The sequence below is a fragment of the Schistocerca serialis genome, chromosome 1 (assembly GCF_023864345.2).
Source record: "Schistocerca serialis cubense isolate TAMUIC-IGC-003099 chromosome 1, iqSchSeri2.2, whole genome shotgun sequence".
Lineage (NCBI taxonomy): Eukaryota > Metazoa > Arthropoda > Insecta > Orthoptera > Acrididae > Schistocerca > Schistocerca serialis.
This window is the reverse complement of record NC_064638.1, coordinates 689575115-689602848: the sequence shown is the minus strand read 5'-3', so window position 1 is coordinate 689602848 and position 27734 is coordinate 689575115. Positions and strand designations below refer to the sequence as shown.

The following is a 27734-nucleotide window of genomic DNA, read 5'->3' as shown; positions in this document are numbered from 1 at the left end:
AAGCTAGATCTACGAAAACTGATAATTGGTTCCTCAGTCAAGAAATTAAAAAAAATGTGTTTCAGCATTTTTGGAAATTCAGCCACTAGGGGGTAAAATAGTGGGTGAAAGTTTCTTTGAAAATAAATAATTACTAAAGAACTAATGTAGGATTTTTAAGGCTACGTCGATGACAGTTAGTATTCGACTTCTCGGTTAGAAATTTTTTTAAAAAAAAAGTGTGTTCCAGTGTTTCTGATAATTCAACACCTAAAGGAGTGCAATAGGGGGATGAAACTTTTTTAGAAAATATTTCGTTACATTAAAAAATTTTAAAGGTAAGTGTATGAAAACTTGTATTGCACTTCTTGGTTAGAAATTTTTGTTAGAGTATGAAAGTTGCTATGGAAAAATCTCCACAAGAACGCTAAAGGCATGAGTAACAAAAACGTTGGACTCTAGCTAACAGAATCGCTTTTTGTTCAGAAGTACATTCGGAAAAGGCCATAATTATACTGCTTTAATTGGCATGAAAAGCTTAGAAGGTGTAGCAATTTGTGAACAACATAAAAATTCGATTAAATAAAAACAAATCAAAACAAATTCTGCCGGCCATACATTCTACGCGAGCGAAGCAGTGGACGCTAAGCTGCTTATAAAGAAAAGTAATAATGTAATGCAGTGAGGTACATGGTATAGACCAGTAAGAAAGGTGAACACTAATTGCATGTAGATTTAATTATTAAGTTGTTCACAAACGGAGAAGACTACGCGTATAACAGGCGTGCTGAAGGGAATGTGGGTCAGACTGTTTCGATGCACTTGTAAGCAGCGTAACAAGCTTCGTCACATCTGGTCAGAAGGTCGCCCTATACCTCAGAAGACGTCTTGTAGGTAAAACGTATTACGTCATCTTACGATGCGGATGACTTGAAATATACACTTATGAGCCAAAACATTATGGCGACTTGCTTAATGGCTTGATTGTCTGTCTTTGCGTACACGTTGATGGCACCCGATAACGACCCAGGCGAATTTGGTCGCCGAGACATCAACGTGAGTTTACTACAAAGCTCCTCAAACCAATGTAGCACGGTTCTGACTTGGAGAGACAGACAGTTATACTGCTGAAAGATGACATCGCCTTCGTGGAAGACATCAAACATGAAGGGATGCAGGTGATTCGCAGCTTCATTGTGTCTTTCATTACTGCCACAGGTCCCTTACAAGCGCAGGTGATTGTTTCCCACAGCATAATACTGCGCCCATCAGCCTGCGTCTGTCCCGCGCTGCACGTTTCGATCCGCCGTTTACCTCAATGACAGCATTTGTGGGGGCGACCACCGACCTAGTGTAGCAAAAATGCGATTCATCCAAAGAGCTGACGCATTTCCATTGATTGGTGATCGAGTCCCGATGCTCCCGTGTCCACTGCAATCGTAATTGAAGATGTCGTGGGGTCAACATGTGAACACGTGTGGAGTCTGCTGCAGAGCTCCACGTTCAACAATGTACGACGAACGGCGCACTCCGACACACGTATGCGTGCACCAGCATTGTGCTCTTTCGTTAGAGATGCCACAGATCATCATATGTCCTACTTTACAGAGCAGACAATCCTCCGAACCTCATGTTCTGCGAAGAATCGCGAACGTCCAACCATTTAGCACCTAGTTGTTGTTTCACGGTTCTTCTACCTCCTTATGTAGATGCTCACGACAGTAGCATATGAACATTCGACGAACTTCAGCCGTTTTCGAGATACTCTTTCACAGGCTCTGCGTAATAATGATGTGCCGTTTGTGAAAGTCTCTTATCTCAATGGATTTCTCCATTTGCAGCCCATATCTGCGTTAGGGTGATCCCCTGTACAAATGTCCGCTTCGCTTATACACTCTTGTTACCGGGTCACGTGCCCACAACGCTACCAGGCGGCGTCCAACGTTGCGGTGAGCAGTTGTCGCAATGTTTTGGCTTATTAATATATTTGTATTTGATAGTTATATTATGCATAACGCTGCCTACATCGTCTCTTCGTCGAACGCGGTCATCGGGTGGAGCACTGAGAGCTCTCTGCTACGTAATAATGTAGCAGGTATTCGCTTGTTCCATCGATAACAGAATTTCAGAATTTGGAACATGCTGGCTAGACATAGGAGGTCTGCAGCGGTGCTCACACCTGGCACGGAAATGTTTTTTCACGATCTCAGTCTCACGATGGGACTATTTGGCGGGAGAATCGTATGTAGGTACATAGCCCTGTCCCTCAAGAGGCCTTCGCACAACGACGGCACTTCTTTTATAATTGGTTTGGCCTTAGATATTTCAGTACACTTCACGTTTTGCATCCTGGCAACTGCTTTACTTATAACTTCTGTAAATTCGTGGGTCGATTTCAACTACTAATAATCTCATTTCGCTAACGCTTAACAGGAAATGGGCGGCTAGAAATCTGAAATTAATCACAACATTCGTAATTCTGCCCCACTTGAGCATTTAACTTACACCCGCGAAACTCTGTATCAGCGCGACACATCGTTTAAGAGCTACCCGTAAATCACTGCTGTTGTCACAGACCAACGCCACAGTTTCGCAGCGCAAGACTCGAGGTCCTCCAGGCAACAAACCATAGGGTCTCGAGGGCTCCGCTACATGCGACTTCCGCTACAGGGTTGACCATTTAAAAGTACTACTACAGCCTCGCAGGAATTCAGTGTCAAACGACGTCGCACTTTGTGGATACAATCAGGTATGGACTAGGCGTCTTAATGATCTTGCGACACCGACTGATCTTGCTCCGCGATCGTCCTTCCTAGTAATTACACACAAGGCGATGTATTATCCTGTACATTTTCAGCGTAATAAACTCCATCGCATATGGTCAGAAGGTCGTTTTTCCTCTTAACATGTGTCTTGTGAAACCTCCCATTAGAAAAATTTATGAAAGACTGTGCTGATAAACCTCTTACGTTATTTGATTTTCAAACAGCTGAGCATAACTGAACGTACTCAGACATTTCTCTCTTTACTTATTCTGATCATTACTAAACTGACACACAATATTTTTAGAGCAACGCAATCTGACTTTCAATAATCCCTACAAAAGAATGGCCCTGACTAACAATAACCAATACCTTTCACGAATCACTTACCTCACAAAAATCTTCGTTACTCGAACTACTGCAATACAGCGATCGCCAATACTGCCAGCTAAATAAAAGATTCTAACTACTGAAGGCACTAACCACTGACAGGCATAGTTAGCAAATTAAAGATTTTGACAGAGAACAAACAATGTATTTACCTTAATAATGTTCAAATATCCAGAATTACAAATTTACTCTTTCTGATGGACACACGTCCAGATCGTCCACTCACAAAATTCTGCCATCTCTCTCCCCAAATCCACCACTGCTGGCGACTCACCTGCAACTGCGCAACGCTACGCGCTGTTCACATCCAACTGCCCACCATTACAATAGCAAATATGCCAACAATGCAAACCAGCCACAGACTGCACACAGCACAGTCAGTGATTTTCATACAGAGCGCTATGTGGCGTTAGCAACATAAAAACCTAAACAGTCTACTTACACTTTTAGTAGTAATAATCGCAGGAGTGAGCGAAAACGGGAGACAGCTCTTGCTTCAAGTGGGCGCAAGTTACGGAGAAAGTGTAAGGAAGACTGCCATTGGGATCTGTGTATCGACTGTAGAAGTATCTGATTCCACCACCACCATTTGAACTAATGATAGTTCCATGGATTACCACAGAAAATGGAAGAACTGAAGTGACTCTGGTATTGTGAGACCGCAATGAGCGTGCGAACAGTGCTACTTCTGCAATCAAAGTTCCACGTGAATTGCAGTAGCTGAATTTCCAAGAAAAAGTTTGGTTTGGATGTGGCAGTGAAGGTGCGTTTGCACCTGCGTGCGGTGCGGCTAGTCGCCGTGCGACTGTAGCTTTCCGCACACGCAAATAGAGGCACGCATATAGGCGTATGCCTCCTCTTCAGCATGTGCGTGCGAGTAATTCCAGTCGCACATGTTTTCATACTGAGCGCATTTGTTTCCGTGTGGAGCAAGCTACAGCCGTACGACGACGACCCACAAGGCGCACAGCCGCAAAAAAAAAAAAAAAACAACAACACTCTGTATTAATGTGGGCCACAATTTCATGAAACTGTTCCTGTTTTCGATATTAGAAGGAAGAGCTGCGGCCAAAAATCATGTTGACCTCTTACGTAACCAGGCCGGTACTATGGTACAACCAATATTGTTTTGCGTAAGAAGGATGGTGTCAATACTGACGCATTATATTTATCGTCAAGTTTGATACATGCTATTTATTGAAAAGCTATTTTCTGTTTTCGGCCACGCAGAAATTAATTCAGCCAGCGCTTTCTCTTTGTTGTTACCGCACATATGCATACACACACAGTTTCAGCAACTAGTATGAATAGTGTAATCTAACGGAATATTTAGAGACCATACCCCAATCCGAGGGCCACTCGAACCTGCGAACCTGTGGGGGGTTAGAATAGGTGCCCTGCCTGTCGTAAGAGGCGACTAAAAGGAGTCTTACACTTTTCGGCCCTATAAATTCAGTTCCCATTTTATGGTTTGACCTGCCAATTTCCAAATTCTAAAGAAGTGCGGGCCATATGGCGAAGGACGCCTTACTTGGTGCATGAGTTATCCACAGTGTCCTTAGATTCGATCTCCTGAACCTTTTGTCATGGCTTTGCATCTCCACCTGCAATTCAACTATTTGGGCGAGGGAACTTCCCGGGGTATGTCATCTTCTTCCGTTGTCTCCTGTCCTCTTTCGCCCCCATGACAATACTGGATTTCTCTGTGCCCAATATCCAGCACAGTAGTCAGTCTGTTGTGGTGGGACCGTCATGTACCTGTTAGGTGGTAGTCCCCTGACAACAAAGGGATCACACTGCTGATGCCTGAGCTGTAAACTCCCCATGTATGCCAAGGAGTATATGCCTGTCTTCCTAGGGCATCAGGACTCGCAGCAACGGCCATCATGCCAAGTGGTTTTTACTGTGGCTGGGTAGCGCCCGTTGGGAGAGCCCCTGACCGGAGTGGGTGGCTTCAGGGTGGATGACCTGCAATGAAGCGGACTAAGACATGTCTTGCTGGTGACCGTACGGCGCTAGCAGTCTCTAAGAAGGGCAAGATCGAATACAATGCTGACAGATAAGACCCTAAATCGTTTCCCTCCCTCGCTACACTATGGGAGGAACATAGGGCTACAGAAAGAAGACAGCCATATTCGCCTCGGTATTTAATCTGTAGCAGAATGAACGGGGACTACTTTCTACCTACAAAGCCATCTTGAGGATAAGTTTGGGGAAGTGACAGCGCTGTCATAGATGAGAAGCGGTGCAGTCTTGATTCAGACAGCGTCCCCAGCCCAATCCCGGGTGTTACTCGCTTGTGACTGGGTGGATGATATTCCTGTTTCTGTCACTCCCCATAAAAGCCTCAACATGGTCCATAGGATTATTTTCCATCGCAATCTCCTCCTGCAGTCTGACGACGAGCTGCGAGCCAATCTAGAACGGTGGGCTGTTCATTTAATCTGGCGCGTTTACAGGAGATCCAAAGACAACAGGGTTGCTACCGGTGCCTTCATCTTGGCCTTTGAGGGCGATTCATTGCCTGAAAAGGTTTGACGTTAAACCATATGTCCCTCCCCCTCTGTGGTGCTTTAAGTGCCGGAAATTCAGGCATATGTCTTCCCGCTGCACTTCCCGCGACACGTGTCGAGACTGCAGACGTCCACTGCATCTAGATACTCCATGTGCTCCTCCCCCCACTTGTACCAATTGTGGAAAGCAGCCCTCCCCCTGCTCGCCAGACTGCAAAGTACTCCAAAAGGAACAGAAAATTATGGAGTACAAGACCCTGGGCCGGTTGACTTACTAAGATGCTAAACGTAAATTTGAACGATTACACCCCGTTTGGTTGATGTCCGCATATGCCACAGCTACATTACCCTCACTGTCACAAGTACTAGTCGTAGCACACTCTCTGCCACGAACAGTGACCCTTTGGGCCTCCAGAATACATCTGCCCCCTTGGTGGTAAGGGGAAAATCTCCTTCCATTGCTCCCAAAGTACCTACTTTGGGAACAAGGCCCTCCCAAATGTAGGGGCATCAGTCCCCTCCCCCCAGCCAGAGAAGCAACAGCCTCCTCCACATCCTCTCATGCGGAAGGAGTCCCTTGGGAACCTCTCTCCTAAGGTCTCCACTAATGCCACAGCAGACACTCACCAGTGGCTGAAAGAGCCAAAAGCTGCTGGACGAAGAGCTTCACGGTCTTCCTCCATGCCTGAAGCTACTTCGGAGAAGTCCTCCCAGCAATCCCCTAAAGAGAAGCGAGAGGGCAAGCAAACAAAGAAGTCTGCTAAGAAAAAGGAACCTCCGGTGGCCCCAACAGCTCCACTTTCTACCAATTCTGCACCTGAGATGAGGCGCAGATCTTTGTGTCGCCTGAGGACCTGGATCTCACTGACGCCTCATCCACAATTTGAATGGATACAAATACTCAATCAGTGGCAGCAGGCGACCCTGAGGCGTACCTGGCTTCTTGCGTGCTTCATTTCTTCCCAGCATCACGATAAAGTCATCTTCCAGTGGAATTGCTGCGGTTTTTTCCACCACCTGGCTGAGCTACGGCAACTGTTAAGGTTTCCACTTGCTTTCTGCATAGCCCTCTAGGAAACCTGGTTTCCAGCAATGCGGACCCCTGTCCTTTGTGGTTATAGGGGATATTACAAGAACCGTAGCGACTATAATAGTCAGGTGGAGTTTGTGTCTATGCCGTGAACTCAGTATGCATTGAACCTGTGCCGTTTCAAACCCCTCTTGAAGCTGTGGCTGTCAGGATAAAGACAACACAGGAAATAATTGTCCGCAATGTATATCTTCCTCCAGATGGTGCAGTACCCCTTAATGCATTGGCTGCACTGATTCATCAACTCCATAAACCTTTCCTACTTTTGGGAGATTTTAACGCCTATAACCCCTTGTGTGGTGGCCGAGGTGGAGATGTCGAAACTTTCCTATCTCAAGTCCCTGTAGACTTCTACCAAGATGGACTTTAAACAAGGCAGACTGGGAAGCTCTCACGTGTGCTGTCACCGTTGAATCTCCCCCACTTAGTACCATCGATGTGATAGTTGAGCAGATCACTAGAACGATCGTTCTTTAAGGTGCCCCCGGCGAAAGTCAGTACCTTGGTGGTCACCGGAAGTCGCTGAGGCCATTAAAGGACGTCGGCAAGCTCTACAGCGACATACGCAGCAACCCTCCATACAACATCTAATAGCTTTTAAACGGTTCCGTGCCCGCGTTCGCCAGCTTATCTCGACGATTGGGTGCCATACGTCACCTGCCCAAGCCTGGACAAAGATTTATTTATTTATTTATTTATTGTTCCGTGGGACCACATTTAGGAGAAGTCTCCATGGTCATGGAACGAGTCAATACATGAAATTATAACACGATTGTAGAAACAGATAGAATGAAATATAAGAAACATATTCAGGCGACAAGTCGTTAGTTTAAATAAAGAAAATCAAGAATGTAACACTGGAATTTGCTTAATTTTTTAGCTCTTCCAGGAGCTCCTCGACAGAATAGAAGGAGTGAGCCATGAGGAAACTCTTCAGTTTAGACTTAAAAGTGTTTGGGCTACTGCTAAGATTTTTGAGTTCTTGTGGTAGCTTATTGAAAATGGATGCAGCAGAATACTGCACTCCTTTCTGCACAAGAGTCAAGGAAGTGCATTCCACATGCAGATTTGATTTCTGCCTAGTATTAACTGAGTGAAAGCTGCTAACTCTTGGGAATAAGCTAATATTGCTAACAACAAACGACATTAAAGAAAATACATACTGTGAGGGCAATGTCAAAATTCCCAGACTATTGAATAGGGGTCGACAAGAGGTTTTTTGAACTTACACCATACATAGCTCGAACAGCCCGTTTTTGAGCCAAAAATACCCTTTTTGAATCAGAAGAATTACCCCAAAAAATAATACCATATGACATAAGCGTATGAAAATATGCGAAGTATACTACTTTTCGTGTTGAAATGTCACTTATTTCAGATACTGTTCTAATGGTAAATAAAGCGGCATTTAGTTTCTGAACAAGATCCTGAACATGGGCTTTCCACAACAGCTTACTATCTATCTGTACGCCTAGGAACTTGAACTGTTCCGTCTCGCTTATAACATGCCCATTCTGTCTGATTAAAATGTCAGTTCTTGTTGAATTGTGGGTTAGAAACTGTAAAAACTGAGTCTTACTGTGATTTAGCATCAAATTATTTTCCACAAGCCACGAACTTATATCATGAACTACATTATTTGATAATGTTTCAATATTACACACAAGATCCTTTACTACCAAGGTGGTGTCATCAGCAAACAGAAATATTTTTGAATCACCTGTAATACTAGAAGGCATATCATTTACATAAATAAGAAACAGCAGTGGCCCCAGCACCGACCCTTGGGGAACACCCCATTTAACAGTGCCCCATTGGGACTGAACATCATTACCACTCTCAATATTGCGGAGGATTACCTTTTGCTTTCTGTTCTTAAAGTAGGAGGCGAACCAATTGTAAGCTACTCCCCTTACTCCATAATGTTCCAACTTCTGCAGTAATATTTTGTGGTCAACACAGTCAAAAGCCTTCGTTAAATCAAAGAAAACACCTAACGTTCACAACCTTTTATTTAATCCATCCAAAACCTCACAGAGAAAAGAGACTATAGCATTTTCAGTTGTTAAGCCATTTCTAAAACCAAACTGTACATTTGACAGCAAATTATGTGAATTTAAATGCTGCAGTAACCTTGTATATACAACCCTCTCGATAACTTTAGCAAACACCGATGGCATAGAAATAGGTCTATAATTGTCAACATTATCCCTGTCTCCCTTTTTATAAAGTGGCTTCACTACCGAATACTTTAATCGGTCAGGAAACCGACCACTCCTAAAGGAAAAGTTACAGATATGGCTAAGTACTGAGCTAACGTACGTGGAACAATACTTCAGTATTCTGCTAGATACCCCGTCATATCCATGAGAGTTCTTGGTCTTTAGTCATTTAATTATTAACTCAATCTCCCTCTTGTCAGTATCATGGAGGAGCATTTCAGGTAACAGTCTCGGAACACTTTTCTCTAAGAGCGCTATATGATTCCCTGTTGGGACTAGGTTTCTATTTAGTTCACCTGCTATATTCAGAAAGTGATTATTAAGTACTGTACATATATGCGACTTATCAGTAACACGGACATCCCCACTACGCACTGATTCTATATTCTCGACCTGTCTCTGCAGACCAGCCACTTCCTTTACGACTGACCATATGGTTTTAATTTTATCCTGAGACTTAGCTATTCTATCTGCATACCACATACTTTTTGCCTTCCTAATAACTTTTTTAAGCACCTTACAATACTGTTTGTAATGGGCTGCTGCATTTAGATTTTGACTGTTTCTAACGTTTTGATATAATTGCCACTTTGTTCTACAAGATATGCTTATCCCTTTAGTCAGCCACCCAGGCTGCCTGTTTGTGCTAGTACCCTGTTTTGAACGTTCTAACGGAGAGCAACTTTCAAAGAGCACGAGAAAAGTCTTGAGGAAAGCATTATATTTATCGTCCACTGTATCAGCACTATAAACATCTTGCCACTCTTGTTCCTTGATAAGGTTTACAAAAGTCTGTACAACAACTGGATCAGCTTTCCTAAAAAGTAAAGATCAGACGTGTTTGTGGGTACCAAACCCCGACAGGTGTCACTGGCATTAACATCAATGGCGTGTTATCTACCGACGCAAACGCAATTGCCGAGCACTTTCCTGAGCACTATGCTCGCGCCTCCGTGTCAGAGAATTATCCCTCGGCATTTCGCACTCTCAAACGGCGAATGGAAATGAAAGCCCTCTCGTTCACTGAACGTCACAATGAACCCTATAATGCTCCATTTACAGAGTGGGAGCTTGTCAGTGTCCTTGCACATTGCCCCTACACAGCTCCTGGGCCAGATCGGATCCACAGTCAGCGACATCTCATCATCTTCAGCTCCTGGGCCAGATCGGATCCACAGTCAGCGACATCTCATCATCTTCAACAGGATCTGGTGCGATGGCGTCTTTCCATCACAATGGCGAGAAAGCACCATCATTCCAGTGCTCAAATCCTGCAAATACCCGCTTGATATGGATAGCTATCGGTCCATCAACCTCACCAACGTCCTTTGTAAGCTGTTAGAAAGTGTGGTAAGCCGGCGGTTAGGTTGGATCCTGGAGCCACGTGATCTACTGGCTTCATGCCAGAGCGGTTTTCGCCAGGGTCGCTCTACCACTGGTAATCAAGTTTCGTCCAAACAGCACTTTCCAGACGCCAACACCAGATTGCTGCCTTTTTTTACTTATGAAAAGCCTACGACACAACCTGGTGACATCATATCCTTGCCACATTGTATGAGTGGGGTCTACGGGGCCCGATCCCGATTTTTATCCAAAATTTCCTATCGCCCCGTACTTTCCGTGTCCAAGTTGGTGCCTCCCATAGTTCCCCCCATATCCAAGAGAATGTGGTCCCGCAGAGCTCTGTATTCAGTGTATCTCTATTTTTAGTGGCCATTTATGGTCTAGCAGCAGCTGTCGGGCCATCCATCTCTACTTCTCTGTACGCAAACGACTTCTGCATTTCGTATTGCCCCTCCAGTACTGCTGTTGCTGAACGGCGCCTACAGGGAGCCATCCACAAAACTCAGTCATGGGCTCTAGCCCACGGTTTCCAGTTTTCAGCCGCGAAGTCGTGTGTCGTGCACTTCTGTCGGCGTCGTACCGTTCATCCGAAACCAGAACTTTACCTTAAAGACGATCCACTCATTGTAGTGGAGACATATCGATTCTTAGGACTGGTTTTCGGCACCCGATTGACGTGGCTTCCTCGTCAGCTCAAGCGGAAGTGTTGGCAGCACCTCAATGCCCTCCGCTGCCTGAGCAACACCAACTGGGGTGCAGATCGCTCTACATTGCTGCAGTTCTACAGAGCCCTTGTTCAATCCTGCCTTGACTATGGGAGTCTGGTTTATGGTTCGGCGGCGCCCTCGGCGTTGCGTTTGTTCGACCCAGTGCACCACTGTGGCGTTCGACTGGCAACGGGAGATTTCAGGACGAGTCCGGTGACCAGCCTCCTGGTAGAAGCTGGAGTCCCTCCATTGAAGGTTAGGCTTGCACAACTGCTCGCCAGTTACGTTACTCACTTTCATAGTTCTCCTGAGCATCCGAATTTCCGTCTCCTTTTCCCAGCCACGGCGGTTCATCTCCCGCATCAGAGGCCCAGGTCAGGGCTTACGATTGCGGTTGCGTCTGATCTCTTTTGTCTGAAGTGGAGTCCTTGCCTATACCACCTATACTCGAGGTCCATTCACGTACATCTCCATGGTGTACACCTAGGCCGAAGCTTCACCTGGACCTTTCGCATGGCCCTAAGGACTCAATTAACCCTTTGACTCTCCACTGTCTCTACCTCTCGATTCTTGACACGTACCAGGACCATGAAGTGGTTTGCACCGATGGCTCGATGTCAGAAGGTCACGTTGGCATTGCGTATGTTCATGGAGGACATATTGAACAGCACTCCTTGCCAGATGGCTGCAGTGTTTTCAGTGAACAGCTGGCGGCCATTTCTCATGCTCTTGAGCGCATCCGCTCATACCCTGGCGAGTCGTTTCTTCTCTGTACTGACTCCTTGAGCAGCCCGCAAGCTATCGACCAGTGCTACCCTTGTCATCCTTTGGTAGCGACCATCCAGGAGTCCATCTATACCCTGGAACGGTCCAGTCGTTCCTTAGTGTTTGTGTGGACCCCAGGCCACGTCGGAATCGCAGGAAATGAACTAACTTGCCGACAGGCTGGCCAAACTGGCTGCACGGAAACCGCTTCTGGAGATCGACACCCCCTTAACTGACATGCGATCACTATTACGTTGCAAGATTTTTCAGCTTTGGGAGACGGAATGTCATAATCTCAGTACGCACAACAAACTACCTGCCATTAAGGAGACTACGAATGTGTGGAAGTCCTCCATGCGGGTCTCTCGCAGGGACTCTGTGGTTCTCTGCCAGCTCCGTATTGGCCATACGTGACTAACACATGGCTACCTCCTCCGTCGCGAGGACCCACCTCAGTGTCACTGTGGCTCACGTATAACTGTCGTCCGCATCTTGCTGCACTGCCCACTTTTAGACCCTCTGCAGCGGACTTTTAATCTTCCCTGCACCCTCCGTTCGGTGTCGGGCGACAATGCCTCAACAGCAGATTTAGTTTTACGTTTTATTCGTGAGGTTTTTCTTTATCGTGCCATGTAAGTGTGGTCATTTAGCCTTCTCTCTGAGGCCGAAACCCTCCCTCCATTTTAACTCTGTCACACTTTCTTTGCATTTTTTTTTTTTTTGTTTAGGTGATCTTTTCCCTACATGTGTTCATCTCGCCTTGTCTTTTTGTGGTGGACACTTTAATGTGTTGCAGAGTGGCTGGTTCATCCTCTTATTATTGTGATCAGCCAGCCCAGACCTTCTGCTCCATGGTTTTAATACCTTCTTATGCTTTCCCTTGTGGTGTATGTTTTCCCCGTTTTTTGTTCGTTCCATTCGTTTTGTTTTTAGGTGTGGTTCCCCATCCTGTTCGCCTTTCACTTTCTCAAATGAACTTTGGGTGTGTTTGTACCTTGAGCCTTGCTTGCGGCAGGAAAAAAGGGACTGATGACCCTGTAGTTTGGTCCCTTTATACCCCAAAACTAACCAACCAATCGAACATGTGGTCTCAGCTTTAATTGGATAACCTTCGTGGCTACAGAAAGCCATATGTATGGCATTTATAGTCATATTCATTTACCACAAAAAATGGTTCAAATGGCTCTAAGCACTATGGGACTTAACATCTGAGGTCATCAGTCCCCTAGACTTAGAACTACTTAAACGTAACTAACCTAAGAACATCACAGACATCCATGCCCGAGGCAGGATTCGAACCTGCGACCGTAGCAGCTGCGCGGCTCCAGACTGAAGCGCCTAGAACTGCTCGGCCACCGCGGCCAGCTCATTTACCACACCATCTGTCGTAATACGGAACACGAGAACGGAGTGGAGGGTGCTGTAAGAGCAGTACACTGCTTAAATCCTTAGTTTCCACCCGCGGCGCCAGACGGCACGTCATTTCCCCTTATAATATTCTGTCTGTGTGGAAGAAAAAGCGATAATTGGCGCCGTCCTTTAGCGGCGTGTTGTGCCTACTCTTCGATGAACGCACGATTACGTCTGCTGGGAGAGGGAAGCGATTGTGGTGGAGAAGACGCGCCGCTGTTGAATAAGGAATAGTTTAATTTGGTTTGGGATGGCCTGTGCTTGTTTATTCAGGGGCGTCTGAGGAGTGCGCGCAGCTGTCGCGTCGCAGCCCCACACGCTCACGCACGAACGCATGGAGGCACGCGTGCGCGCTCATACACACACAGGCGAGCCAAAACAATCGCGCCAGCGTGCTGCAAAGGACTATCCGAGTACCTTTTTCTTTCAAGCCACCAAGATGCAGCTAGATATTGGCAGCGGTAGCTTCCAAGGTGGGACGAAGTTCCAACATACGAATGATTCCAAAAATCCTTTGTCAGTATGCAGACTGATTAATTCTAGGAGTCGCCAACACTACCTGTAGACAGTGATTTATCCACAGAAGTTATTTTGACTGCTCGCCAAAGAACTGTAGTAGGTTGTACATCGGTCCTTAGACTTACACACTACTTAAACTAACTTATACTAAGAACAACACACACACACACACACACACACACACACACACACACACACACACACACTCGAGCCCAAGGGAGGACTCGAATCTCCGATGGGAGGGGCCTCGCAGTCTGTGACATGGCGCCTCAAACCGCGCGGCAATTATGTGTAGTGACAATTCTTTTTTATTATTTAGTTTTTCTTATGAAGCTTTAAAGCATTACCATCATCAGATCATAACGAAGAAAAATAAGAATATAACATTTATCGTCAAAGCGTACCATACAGTGCATTCATGAGGTTAGCGCTTATCGAAAGATAGAACGCTGTTGACCTGTCTGTGAATAACGGCTAATTTTTGGGTCTCTGAACTTTGTCCAAAGCATTTTTAGAACGTCTCTTGCATGTACAACTGCGATTCTGAAGGGTTTTCTAATATGCACTGACAGGTGTGGAACTATCATTGGCCGGCCAGAGTGGCCGAGCGGTTCTAGGCGCTACAGTCTGGAACCGCGCGACCGCTACGATCGCAGGTTCGAATCCTGCCTCGGGCATGGATGTGTGTCCAGTCCTTAGGTTAGTTAGCTTTAAGTAGTTCTGACCACAGCAGTTAAGTCCCATAGTGCTCAGAGCCATTTGAGCCATTTTGAACTATCATTGATCAGCAGTACCGTTGTGATGTGAACAAGGGATTGTGTAAATGTGGGTGTGATACACGATTCTGAACAGTCGAAACATAGACCGAGAATTTAAAATTCATGGAGTCCCTTGAAGCATAATTTAGATAAATCAGGAACGAGATATCGTCCCCAGAAATGTAAACAAAGTTAAGTGACATTCTTAAATGCTACCAGTTTAGTTGCAAATTTCACTGACAAATGACGTTGCAGTTCAGTGAGTAACTTTCACGGTGAAGAATACATTTCTGGGATTAGCCGAGCGGTCTAAGGCGCAGCAGTCATGGACTGTGCGGCTGGTCCCGGCGGAGTTTCGAGTCCTCCGTCGGGCATGGGTGTGTGTGTTTGTCCTTAGGATAATTTAGGTTAAGTAGTGTGTAAGCTTAGGGACTGATGACATTAGCAGTTAAGTCCCATAAGATTTCACACACATATTTTTATACATTTCTGTTTTACACATTTGTATTTCTATAGAGTGTAATGTAATTCTCTCTTAGTTTACATTAATTTCCGTTTTTACCAGTATTCTGTTCAATGATGAGTAACCACTCAGAAAACTACCAGCATGTGAAAAACGCAACTGTTATACAAATTAATCCTTTTATAATTGAAACAAAAAACAAAAATCTCAATCCTTTGTGCAGTTCTGTAGAAGCCGCATTTACTAGCGATACCTTTTGAATGATTAATTTTTTCTTTTTTTGTCTTATCTACATATCACCTAGTGTAAAAAATAATAATAAGAAGCACAATGTAAAATGAAATAAGAGTTCTCAAGCAGAAATGTAATCTCTCAACTAGAGGCAGTTTTGAACGACGGTTTCGAGATGTAAAGATTGCCTGGTATTTCTGTCTTCAAATTGTGCACAAATAGCTTTCCCTGATTTCAGTTTCTTATTGATTATTCTAGAGAAGGAAATTATGAACCAGCTGATAAGTTGTGTCTTGCATTTTTCTGTTTCTCTATAACTGGCGTCAGGCACTGAAAGTCGAAGACCTAGTGCAAATGGGCTGGCTAATGAATATCGAAGTTGAATACTCTGATGACAGTACAGGTCTGTACAAGCGTTATCCCGGAAGTAAAGAAAAAGCGAATATAAATCACAGAAACTATATTTGACGCAACACGTTTTTGCATTAACATGATTGTGCTCCTAGCCGCTTAGAATCATCCTTTTGCTGTAAAATGTTAACATTAGTTTTAAACATTTTGTGGGCGTAGGTATAAGCCCATTCCAGTGCCGTAGAAGTGATTCCCTACTCACTTTCACAGGTTTTCACCGCCTCTTCAAATTCGTTGTCGTTAGCAAAAGTGTGTTCTTTTGAGTAGTATTTCAATTTGGAACTGCGAGATGTAGAGTGCGCGCTGGGTATGGTAAACTTTCAATTATTGTTAGATAACAGCATAGCATGCACATTATGCAGACGGGTAGCAGAAACAAATTCCCCAATAGCATTCCTAGCCGTTTGTTTCGAATGACCTCACATAGGTTTTGTAACTCTGAAGACATCAGTATTAACAGCGTATTCGAAGTAGAAATTCGATGCAACTTGGTCCTTTACTGTCCAAAAAATGTGGTTACCACTATTCTTTTGCCGTGCGCGTGAATTTTTTAGATTTCTCCATGAACTGGCGGTTGTTCTCAGATACACGATGAGCTGCTCGGATTTTACGTGTGTCACACGTCGTAATGTAATTCAGAAATCGGCACCACGAACTTTTTACTCGGAAGAATTTGGAGTAGACACTGCTACTTTAAAGTCTCATCTTTACTTCAGGAATAGCTCTCGTAATGCACTGTTTGCGCTTTTACATCTGCAGTGCATGCCACTGTAAAGAACATGTAAATGGGTACTTTTTTCATATATGTAGTAAAGTTTTCTCCCGTTCCATTACCGGCAGCAGCGCGAAAATAATGACTCATTTGCCTGATTTTATATCTTTACGGTCTCTATAGGAGCTATAAACAAGGATTAAGTGCATTTGTAGATTCTGTCACGAGATATGTTGTTGGAATAGTGTATGTATGTTTTCGCGAGGTATTATACTTCTTTAAGATTTTTAAACGCGCATTTTACGCTGTCAGTGGAGGGCAGTCTTACCGTTCTGCTACGAGCCGTAAGAGCAATCTCAAGACACAACAACTCTATCTCCAACTGAACCTATGTGATTGTTTATAACTATGCACATTGTTACACTTGGGGATTTTTAAGGCTAATTCAAGTTGTAGCTCATTATTCAAAGTCTACCACATTGTTGTATTATATGAAGTGCACAATTTCAGTTTTTTTTAGTTAACAGCCTAGCCTTGCAGTTGCTGGAAATATAAATGCTCTCCCAAATATTCCCGTTTGGGAACCTCTCTGTCCCAGTTCCAGTTTGCTGGATCTGGCTAGAGGGTTCTGAGTTCCGCAGTGACTCGACATCTCAAATAGTCCGGTTTGTCCATTATGGGAAGGAGTGATAAGTAGTAAAGGTACAGGGTGGCACCCCGTAGAGCGCTTACTATCTTTACGACGTTGTATATCTGTGAGAGACATCTCATTCGTATCTTCGTGATACCCTAAGATATGTTCGACAAATTGTGGATTTGGTAGTACATCCACCGTAGGTTATATCGTTATAGGGCGGCGAGCCGATAGCTCTCCCCCAAGGTTAGGCGACTGGAATTCCGATGGCGGCAGCAATATTTGTCCCCGGAATGCGCCTGACAAGGGGAGCAATGATGGCACTGTGGGTCGCTGATCCCCACGTTACGAGGCTCTGTCCGCAGCCTGCCTCTACGTAACAGCAGGAGATACCGTTGAAAGTGACACTACTTTCGCGAGGAGGTATTAAACTGCGAGCTTTCATTGCTGGTTTTACAGTCCATTAGAGCATAAGCCGCCGCATGCTCACGCAATCAGAAATACTTCAGAAAGTATATAATTAAACAGTACTTGACAGTCTTGCTGTATACGATGTTTTCCTGAGGACGTAAATGATAATTTTATGAAAAATCTAAGATTTTGTAGAATTAATGTTGAAGAAGACGACTGATTCGTGAAGTATGTGGAGGAAAAACTAATTGTCTAGAAGCAGAGAAGTTTCAACGTATGGATGTCAGGACCACTACCATTCCTCCAGTACGTGAATGACCGTCCATTTTAAGCAGCACAAATAGAATTAGGTCTTTTTGTGGAAGATGCTAATAGATTCTAAAACAAAAAGAAACAATGCACTACGAAGCAGGTACGCAAGTTAGTCACAAATTGGTATTCACACAGGTATCAACGGAAAAATGTGAAACTGTAAACTTTGGCGGCCTATGGATGAATGCGTGACGTGCAGCGCAATTTCACCGCGCAGCTGGCAAGGACAGTGAACAGGGGACATGCCGATACCAGGGCATAAAGTCTTTTCGAATTTCATTCCGTGTACTCAGTTGTACAGTAACAATGCCTTGCAGACAGGAGCGTCAACAATATGCACAGATGTCAACATGTGCGAGAGGGCGTGTAATTGGGCTCAAAGAAGCCAATTGGAGTTATCGGCGAATCGCTGGAGATTTGAATAGGAACGATGCCACTATTCGACTGTGTTGGCGCGAATGGGTGAACCATGGTCGAACACAGCGTGGAGAAGGAAGCAGTCAGCACAGAGAGAGGACAGAATGTGAGGACCCAGAAATCTTCAGAGAGGCACTCCGACGTGTAATGATGCTTCAGTGACTACAAGACCCATTAACTGGTGACTCACAGAAAGGGGGTTGAGATCATTGTACCTCTTGTGCCGACTACCATTGACCTCTGCACAACAACAGGTCCGTCTGCAATGGTGTCGAGCACATTCGGCCTGGAACCTCATTGACTGGGATAGAATTATATTCAGTGATGAGTCTTGCTTCAAATTGAGCTCCAATTAACAGTGAAGACGTGTCTGCAGACGCCTTGGACAGTGGTGGGATTCTAACATGATTGCCGCCCGCCGCACGGCCCGACAACCAGGGATGATCTGTGATGCCATTTCATTTCATAGTAGGACCCCTTTGATTGTCATCCACGGCAACCTTTCAGCGGTATGTCGACGATGTTCTACGCCCCGTTTTGTTGCCCTTCATGGCATGTCATCCTGGACTTACATTTCAGTAAGATAAAGCCTGCTCGCACACGGTGAAGCTTTCTACTGGTTGTCTTCGTGCTTTCCAAATCCTGCCTTGACGAACAATGTCACCGGATTTCTCCCCAATTAAGAACGTTTGGAGTATCATAGGTAGGGCCTTCCAAACAGCTGGGGATTTTGACGATCTGACGCGCCGATTGGACAGAATTTGGCGCCATATCCCTCAGGAGGACATCAAACAACTCTGTTATCAATGTCAAGCCGAATAACTGCATGAATAAATACCAGAGGTGGATCAAAACATTATTGACTTGCTCAATCTCTGAAGCTCGCTCTCTTGAAGAAATCATCAAATTTTTTTGAATAACATTTGTTTTTCTGTAGATGTACATCAATCTACCAATTTCCATGCCACTCGGATAGTTCCTTCATGGTATGTATTTTCTTTGTCTAAGAGTGTATGTTATGTGACAAATAAAAAAGGAGATTGTAAATAATATTTTTTAAATGTATTGTTTAGTATTTTGTGCAGCCGATGTCTTCCTTGACTTCGGAAAAAAAATCTTCTCCACGTTATTGGTCCAACAATAAGAAATGTAGTGCATTGTCTGGAGTTCCTAATTTGGAATGAAAATTTTAAATATTTGACTGTACAAAGTATGTGAGAGTTTGAAAGTATAGCTTAATGGTGTTTTGAAAAGATTAGATGAGCAGTGTTTGCTCTTCGTTTCAAAAACGAATAAATAATAAAGTTTTAACATACATGGTCCATTTTTATTTGACAATTTCTTGAAAATAATATCCTGATGTAACTCATACTAAGGAAGAAAGCTTTCACTTCACATATACGTACTCGAAGAATACATTAGCCTCTCGCAAAAACGTTTTTGAGAAACCACTTTAATGACTCATGCAAATGAACTGGAGTTTCTGAAATGAACTATGTTGTAATTGATCCAGTGACGTTTTGAATCAAGAATAGAGTTCATCTTGTGTAATGACGACGAAAAAGTCGTCACTCTTCATTACAGCACGGGATTAGCCGAGCGGTCTGAGGGCGCTTCAGTCATGGACTGTGCGGCTGGTCCCGGCGGAGGTTCGAGTCCTCCCTCGGGCGTGTGTGTGTGTGTGTGTGTGTGTGTGTGTGTGTGTGTGTGTGTGTGTTTGTCCTTAGGATAATTTAGGTTAAGCTTAGGGATTGATGACCTTAGCAGTTAAGTCCCATAAGATTTCACACACATTTGAACATTTTTTTCTTCATTACAACTGCCTTTGCCTCAGAAAGCAGTTAATTAGACTATGAAAAAAACCTTTGGGTAATTTCAACGTTATCTTTACAGACAAACATAAAATCCCTCTTCTTTAGAACTCACTGTGTTCTGTAGAGCTATTTGTTGTAGAAATTAACAACCTGTGTGGTGTAAGAATGACATACTGAACTACGCTATTTCTCGCTATTGTATCTATTCTGCAGAATAAACATCAGCATATACCTAAGTAAATAATGTTAAACTGGCAGTAAACTGACTATTTCACATCCATACATTTTGCGCGAGTGGTGTATGCGACATGTAAATAAAGCTCTCAGTTTGGTGCTGTGGTCGTGTCGCGGCCTGTGCCGTTATCGCACATCGATTGTGCGTCTCGCGTCGGTTACTGCCGCCTAAACGGCAACAGCCTTGCTAATGGTCGCCATTATGGAGGCCTGTCGATGCTATCCCAAGAGCGTGGCGTCCTAGTTTGAAGTGACAACCCGAAATCATTGCTTGCGATACGCTACACTCAAGGGGGTGTAATGTGGGTCAGTACACCTTTGTAAATGGATGGTGGTGCTAGTACATATTATCTTTATCTGCAGCTCATGTATTCCGATATGCAAATGTGTTTTAATGCTGCTTATACTCTCTATGGTTAATACACGGTATGTAATGAACATGTGCTGTGTTTAGTTAGCCGCTACTTTCAGTGAGCAGTCCACAGCGTTGTCTCTTTCTAATTTCTGATGTTCTATCGTCGTGATTTCTTTGGGTGTGTACTTTAAATAGAACTGTCCATTTTCCTCATAATTGGAAATTGCGCTGTGTATTGCTGATCATCCATGTTTGTATTAACATTGACCACGTACGGACTACATTATTTTACCTTTTTTTTGTATGGGCATACACCTTAGCTGTCTTGGTTCGTACGCCTCGCTGTGTATGGAATTTTATGGGTGCTATAACTTCCGTCTATCATCAGTAGCGGTATCGTTGTGAGCTTGAACTGAAGGGGGGAAAGTTTAATGTCGAATAAAATCTGTACGCTTGCCTAATGTCTTGGCGATATGGTCTTTTTTTTCCCCCTGACAGTTATGTGGGTCAGTGGCTAAGACACTGGACTCACATTCTGGAGGAGTTAATACAAAAGGTCCGTCCGGCCATCCAGATTAGGGCTTTCGGTTGTTTCCCAAAGCCGATTGAGGCGAATGTCGCGACCGTTCCTCTAACAAGGACACGACTGATTGCCCTTCTTCGTTGTCCTACCTTCGCCTCTAATGAGATGATCAGTCACACTTCCTTTCATTCTAGAGACAGTCACAGATCATGATTACAATTATATTCAGTTATGCCCTTACGTTTGGCGAACACTGCATGTCGTGAACACTTTGTTCGTCAAATGCTGCCTTTGGCATATAGAACCCGAAGATCAAGATATGGCTGAAGCCGTTTACGATTGCAGTAATATTATGTGACAGTGCGTGAAATAGAAGAGATGTTTATAATTTATTTTTCGCATAGGATGTTTTTTTTTTCAAACCCTCATCGTCCTGCTTCTTCTTCTTTTTCTTCCATTTATTCTTCGTAGACGTAAGCATCATGTTGTCTGTAAACTGCTGCGGCCTCACACTGGCGCTTCGTGCTGTCTTAACTGTGGCTGTCTGTACCTTCCTCTTATGAAACACGTTACTTGTATGTTGCAGGTTCGAGCCCCGAGGCGGGCGTACCCGACATGACGGTCATCTCCGACATCGACGAGCAGGGCATCAACAAGAACCTACAAGTGCGCTACGCCCGCGACCAGATATACGTATCCTTTCCGCACAGCACTCTCATCTGTCTTTCTCTCCCTGCCTTCCAAGGTAACTGTGTGAACGCATTGTTAACTGCGTTTTTCAAGGAAATGAATGTTTTATTTATGATTATGAATTTTTATGGAAAAAAGAATGATTTTGCTTCAGCTACTACGTTTATATAGTAATTAACTGCTAGAAAAATACAAAAGGTTCTTGTCTTTTGTGCTATTCTTAATGTGCTGAAGAAAACAAACACCAAACAAATGGCAGTATACTACACCTACGTCACAGACTTCGATCATCGTCATCGAATTCGACAGAATCGTCGGTCAGTGGGAATTAGGTGTGTCATACGGAGACGAATTGTTAGTACTCTGTGGAGCCGACACGGTGAAGATCTTCAGCGGCGCCCTGGCTCGAAGGTGCAGCACTGCAGAGGGATGGAACAGGTCAACTTCGGGCTGGACTGGTGGCACTCATTCCTCATTGTCGGTTGCCAGCCTGCAGTGAGCTGGCCAGCTGAGTTGCAAAATATGACTTTTCGAACTAGCCCACCCACATCAACTTCACCTACAGTGATGGCAATATTTGTGGAGATAATCCACCGGTTACAATGCAGATGTTGCTGGAATTTGAAATGCTAATTTTATAATCATCAAATCGCACATTTTGAAGCCATGTTTTATACTTACAGTACTTGCAGTTTTGAAGGGTCTTAGTCATTTTGCGGCGGCGCGGTTCCCTTTCGTCCTTTACGTGCCTCTGAACTCGTTGCAGCAGACCGCCGGTAGGAAAGCCGAGTAGAAACCTACCGTACTGCAACTTGCACCAGGTTGCATACAACATAACTATTCCAAGAATCGGGAACAGGTCTTAATTTTGAATGAAAGGTGGAAATACTGGCAAAACTTCGGTATATTCTGTATCTTGAGAATCACACGTTCACTGCGAAGCCCGTGCTAACCTTAACACTGAAGCATTTTAGTCACCGATCTGCTCAATATGCCACGCAGAATTACTGTCTTTTCTCATAAACAAAATTACTTAAAAAATCCGTACTTAAAAAAAAACACCGGAATAAATATGCCTTCACTTTAAAACACTTTTGAAACACGTAGCTCAACTAAAACCGTCAAATTATAACGTCCTTCGGAACTCATACTCCACACGACCGTACCATTGAAAGGCTGTGCTCCGACTACTTTGGATTGCTGTAAGCATTCTGTATGTCCAAGAGAAAAGACGTCCGAAGAATACTCAGTTCTGATTGGTCAATTTTCTTTAAGGCCAATAGAAAAATATTATTCTCTGCTTTTCATGACTAACGAATAAAAAAAAACACAGTTTCGAGCTGTACTTTTTCCCGAAATAAATATTTAACACTCTGATATTTTGCTTATACTTTACATTATTAACTATTTTCATTCGCACTCGAATTACCTTTCCTTTTACCATAAACTCACTTAACATATTATGATACAAAAGTCCCCGTCGTCTGCATTCACACTCTTAAAAATTTCTCACGCTGGTTCGTACAGCGTTTATCAGTAGAACAATGATCTACATATTTACTTCAGACTACATTCACGCATCATTGACACTACTAAAAGCATATACAAAACTGTACAAACATAAATAAACAAAAAAGTCTTCAAGAAATAAACAACAATTTATAAAAACATTCTCTTGACTTGTTTATTGAATGTCTCTGTGCACTGCTGTCCTCTAACAGATGAAAATTAGAACTACGTACTTTGCTGAACCCGCTTCAGATCATCTGTCACTGTGCACGCATGAGTCATTCTCCCGATACACAGGCTCTAGACAGGAGCGATATAAGGCGCCACGCCCCAATTTTTCATGTACATGAGCAGCTAGCCTTGTATTTCTGTAAGTTTTCGAGATCGCTTGATCATAGATTTTATTGAAATTGACCCTAAACTTTGTTTCACAAGTTTAAGTTTGGCGCGGAATCGAGTTTGTTGAATGGTAATGTATACAGGGTCTCTCTCCTGAGAGTCGTCAGGTGCTTTTCCTGTGGTGATTTAGCAGTTTGGCAGATGTTTACAGTTTCGTTTTTTGCGAAGTGCAGCTGAATTCAACCCAACTGATACTGCTCATCACGTCTTTCACGCTACGTCCAGTGTCGACGGAAAAAGTCGGTTTATTTCCCGTTACATATAAATGTATTTTTAGTGCGGATTTTCACGTGCCCATTTGATATAACGGTCCCAAATTAGTCTAGTGCGATGTCCGTTTTAACGATATGTATTAACAAGGACAGAAAAGTAAGAAGAATAACCAGTACTCCAGCTGCGGCAGCACCGCCCCTGGCGCTGGAATATTAGCTGTTCATTGTCTTTTACTGGCTTTTTTAATACATATCGATAAAAAGAATGTTGCACTAGACTAATTTGAGACCGCCCTGTCGAATGCGTACTCAAAATTCTTATTTAAAAATAATTTTGTATGTACGCGAATCAAACCGACGCCTTCGTCTACGCTGGGGGTCGCATGAAAGAAGTAATGAGCAGTATTTGTTTGGGCTGTTTCCAGCTATACATTGCAAGAACGAAATTGCAAATATCTGCTGCAACACCAGAGGAAACGCGTCTGCGATCAGTAGGAGATATACCCGGCATATACACTTACTGTTATGTCACTTTTTAACTACAGCCCTTACTAATAGCGGTAGTCGAATTATGTCAGTAACGTAATAAATAAATATGAAAATACCATTGAGCAATGTAGTCACTATTACTCACAAAGAATTTGCAATGCAAGCCTTCTTTGAAGAACAACATTCCTTGTTGTGTACGTTCAGCAGACGCATGCTCATGGATCATGTATGGGCCGTGACTGATGTGAAATCTGTTCGTCGAGGTCCTCCGTGAATCATTGTCCATGCTTTGTGGGAGTGCACATGGACTGCGTGGAGGAAGTCTTTTGCAACGTAACCAGGCAATCTCCATGCTGCGACCTAATTGCGGCAGGTGGCATCTTCAAACCGTACCGAATTCTCAAAGCCAGTTATCGTGTACAGTTTTGGCCTGCTAATAATTCTGTATCTTCATGTATTCTGTGACACAAAGTTGGTTTGAGTCAAACGCATACTTCATATTGTGCTTCACAACCTCCTCTGCACGAAGAAAACAAACGTTTGCTAATTCCCTTAGCTTTTTAATCCTCCAGGAAGTGTAATGTGTTCACTTAATTGGCGACCGACGAAGCATTACTCGATTTTCTGCACAAATCAGACGTAAGAGCTTGTAGACACAATTATCAGGACCGTCGCCTTTCAGACACTGAAAAGGTAATGTCGTTTAGTTAACAAGTTCTCTTTATTGAGGTGCTGCGCACAAATCTCTGGTTTCGTGAAAGACCTGACGTAAAATCCTTGACGGCATACTAGACGTGTTTTTATGATGTGTGTGATAAAAATTGGAACGTAATCATACATTTTATAAAATTTTGACAAAGTTCTTTTACACTGTGGCATAGGCGTTAGTTGTGGCCATTTCTTTATGCTGAGTGATCTACGTGATTCCATGCAGCCCAAATAATGTAACTGTCATTCTAGACACCAAGTTGCGGCAATGCTGCACGGACTTTGAAACAAGACAAACAGACGTTCATGATGCAGGCGGTCACGGAAGGAAGCGAGCGTTAACCGATGATCTTGTCCAGCGAATGGATCAGGTGATTCGACAAAATCGTCTACAAAAGAACGAGCGGCGACGAAAGTAATCGTCAGGCATTTTACCCCTTCGTGACAATGCTCGGCTGCACACTGCAGCTGCAACAGAGATGCCCCTGCAGCGAATTTGAAGGAAAGTGTTTGCTCACCCACCATAGAACCGTGTCTTGGCTGCTCTGATTTTTATCTCTTTGCTCACTTGTTCACTGCTAGATGTACTGTCTTCTCGTCCGGAGAATGTATCTGAGTGCATATTTAGAGAGTGTTGTCCCCCCGAAACTGTATATTCAGTTTATTGATAGCTGCTCCAGTTGATAATACGATCTTCAAGTCCACGATCGGTTTCGGCCTTCACGTCCAGGCCTTTTTTAAGTGGACCTGAAACTTGTGCTGTGGTGAAGCAACGTCAGGCAAAATGTCTGAGACTGCCCACGTAAATATTGGCTGCGCGTCTCTGTGTCAGTCAGATTTAAAAAATATTGAGGAGTGTCGCACAAAACGGGAGACTGTAGCTATTGTAGTTTTGCATGATTGTTCCATATTCGACGAAAGTGTAATTAAAATTCGATTTTGTAAGTACAAAGGAGCTGTACTTTTTCTCATAGGGCAAATCGGCTATCACGCCTGAGTTGTCTCACGTGATGAATGGCGTCTACTACTATACTGATTACCTGTTGATCTCTTCCGTCCGTGCATTGTGTAGCAATAAAACTGGAAGGAAGACGAGAGTTTTACGTTCCTTCGACGTACCGAGACCGCGAGGCACAGACGCTAGCCAAGTCGGACCGTGACTGAAAGGGGAATGAGGTGTGGCCCCGTTTAAGGAACCATCGCAGCATTCGCTTGAAGCAATTCAGGAACCGTCCGTCGGATTATTTTAAGTGTCTTCTTGCAGCTTATGAGTCCACTGTCTTCCCTTCTCATTTTGGAAGAAAAGGACGTGACGCCTCAGCGTTCTGCATTGGAATTCACTCCGTTGGCCCACACTATAAATTACAATTTTTTAATATGTTTGTTCTTCACGGAACCCGCAAGTCACCTGACGGTGTGTGGTAGAGGGTATTTCTGGTACCACTAACTGGTACCCCCTACCCTGTTCCGCTCGCGAAAGTCTCGTGGGAAGATTGATTTTCGGTAAGCTTTTGTATTACCTCTAATTTCTCGAATTTTCTCCTCATCGTGGCCATTTAGCGAGATATATGTGCGAAGAAGTAATACACTACTGGCCATTAAAATTGCTACACCACGAAGATGACGTGCTACAGACGCGAAATTTATTCGACAGGAAGAAGATGCTGTGATATGCAAATGATTAGCTTTTCAGAGCATTCACACAAGGTTGGCGCCGCTGGCGACACCTACAACGTGCTGACATGAGGAAAGTTTCCAACTGATTTCTCATACACACTGGTGAAACGTTGTTGTGATGCCTCGTGTAAGGAGGAGAAATGCGTGCTGGATCCCAACGGCCTCGTATCACTAGGAGTCGCGATGACTGGCATCTTATCTGCATGGCTGTAATGGATCGTGCAGCCACGTCTCGATCCCTGAGTCAACAGATGGGGACGTTTGCAAGACAACAACCATCTGCACGAACAGTTCGACGACGTTTGCAGCAGCATGGACTATCAGCTCCGAGACCATGGCTGCGGTTACCCTTGACGGTGCATGACAGACGGGAGCGCCTGCGATGGTGTACTCAACGACGAACCTGGGTGCACGAATGGCAAAACGTCATTTTTTCGGATGAATCCAGGTTCTGTTTACAGCATCATGATGGTCGCATCCGTGTTTGGCGACATCGCGGTGAACGCACATTGAAAGCGTGTATTCGTCATCGCCATCGCCCGGCGTGATGGTATGGGGTGCCATTGATTACATGTCTCGGTCACCTCGTGTTCGCATTGACGGCACTTTGAACAGTGGACGTTACATTTCAGATGTGTTACGACCCGTGGCTCTGCCCCTCATTCGATCCCTGCGAAACCCTACATTTCAAAAGAATAATGCACGACCGCATGTTGCAGGTCCTGTATGGGCCTTTCTGGATACAGAAAATGTTCGACTGCTGCCATGGCCAGCACATTCTCCAGATGTCTCACCAATTGAAAACGTCTGGTCAATAGTGGCCGACCAACTGGCTCGTTACAATACGCCAGTCACTACTCTTGATGAACTGTGATATCGTGTTGAAGCTGCATGGGCAGCTGTACCTGTACACGCCATCCAAGCTCCGTTTGACTCAATGCCCAGGCGTATCAAGGCCGTTATTACGGCCAGAAGTAGTTGTTCTGGGTACTGTTTTCTCAGGATCTATGCACCCAGATTGCGTGAAAATGTAATCACATGTCAGTTCTAGTATAATATATTTGCCCAATGAAT

General features: G+C 44.1%; 1 protein-coding gene across 1 annotated transcript in view; it reads left to right on the top strand.

The window, feature by feature from the left end:
- The window catches only part of LOC126480634 (myosin-I heavy chain), an 804636-nt gene that overhangs the window by 191047 nt on the left and 585855 nt on the right, over positions 1-27734 (top strand). The window contains exon 2 of the mRNA XM_050103881.1: positions 21563-21669. Within this exon, the coding sequence (XP_049959838.1) occupies positions 21563-21669 (107 nt within the window). The remainder of the gene's footprint in view (positions 1-21562; positions 21670-27734) is intronic.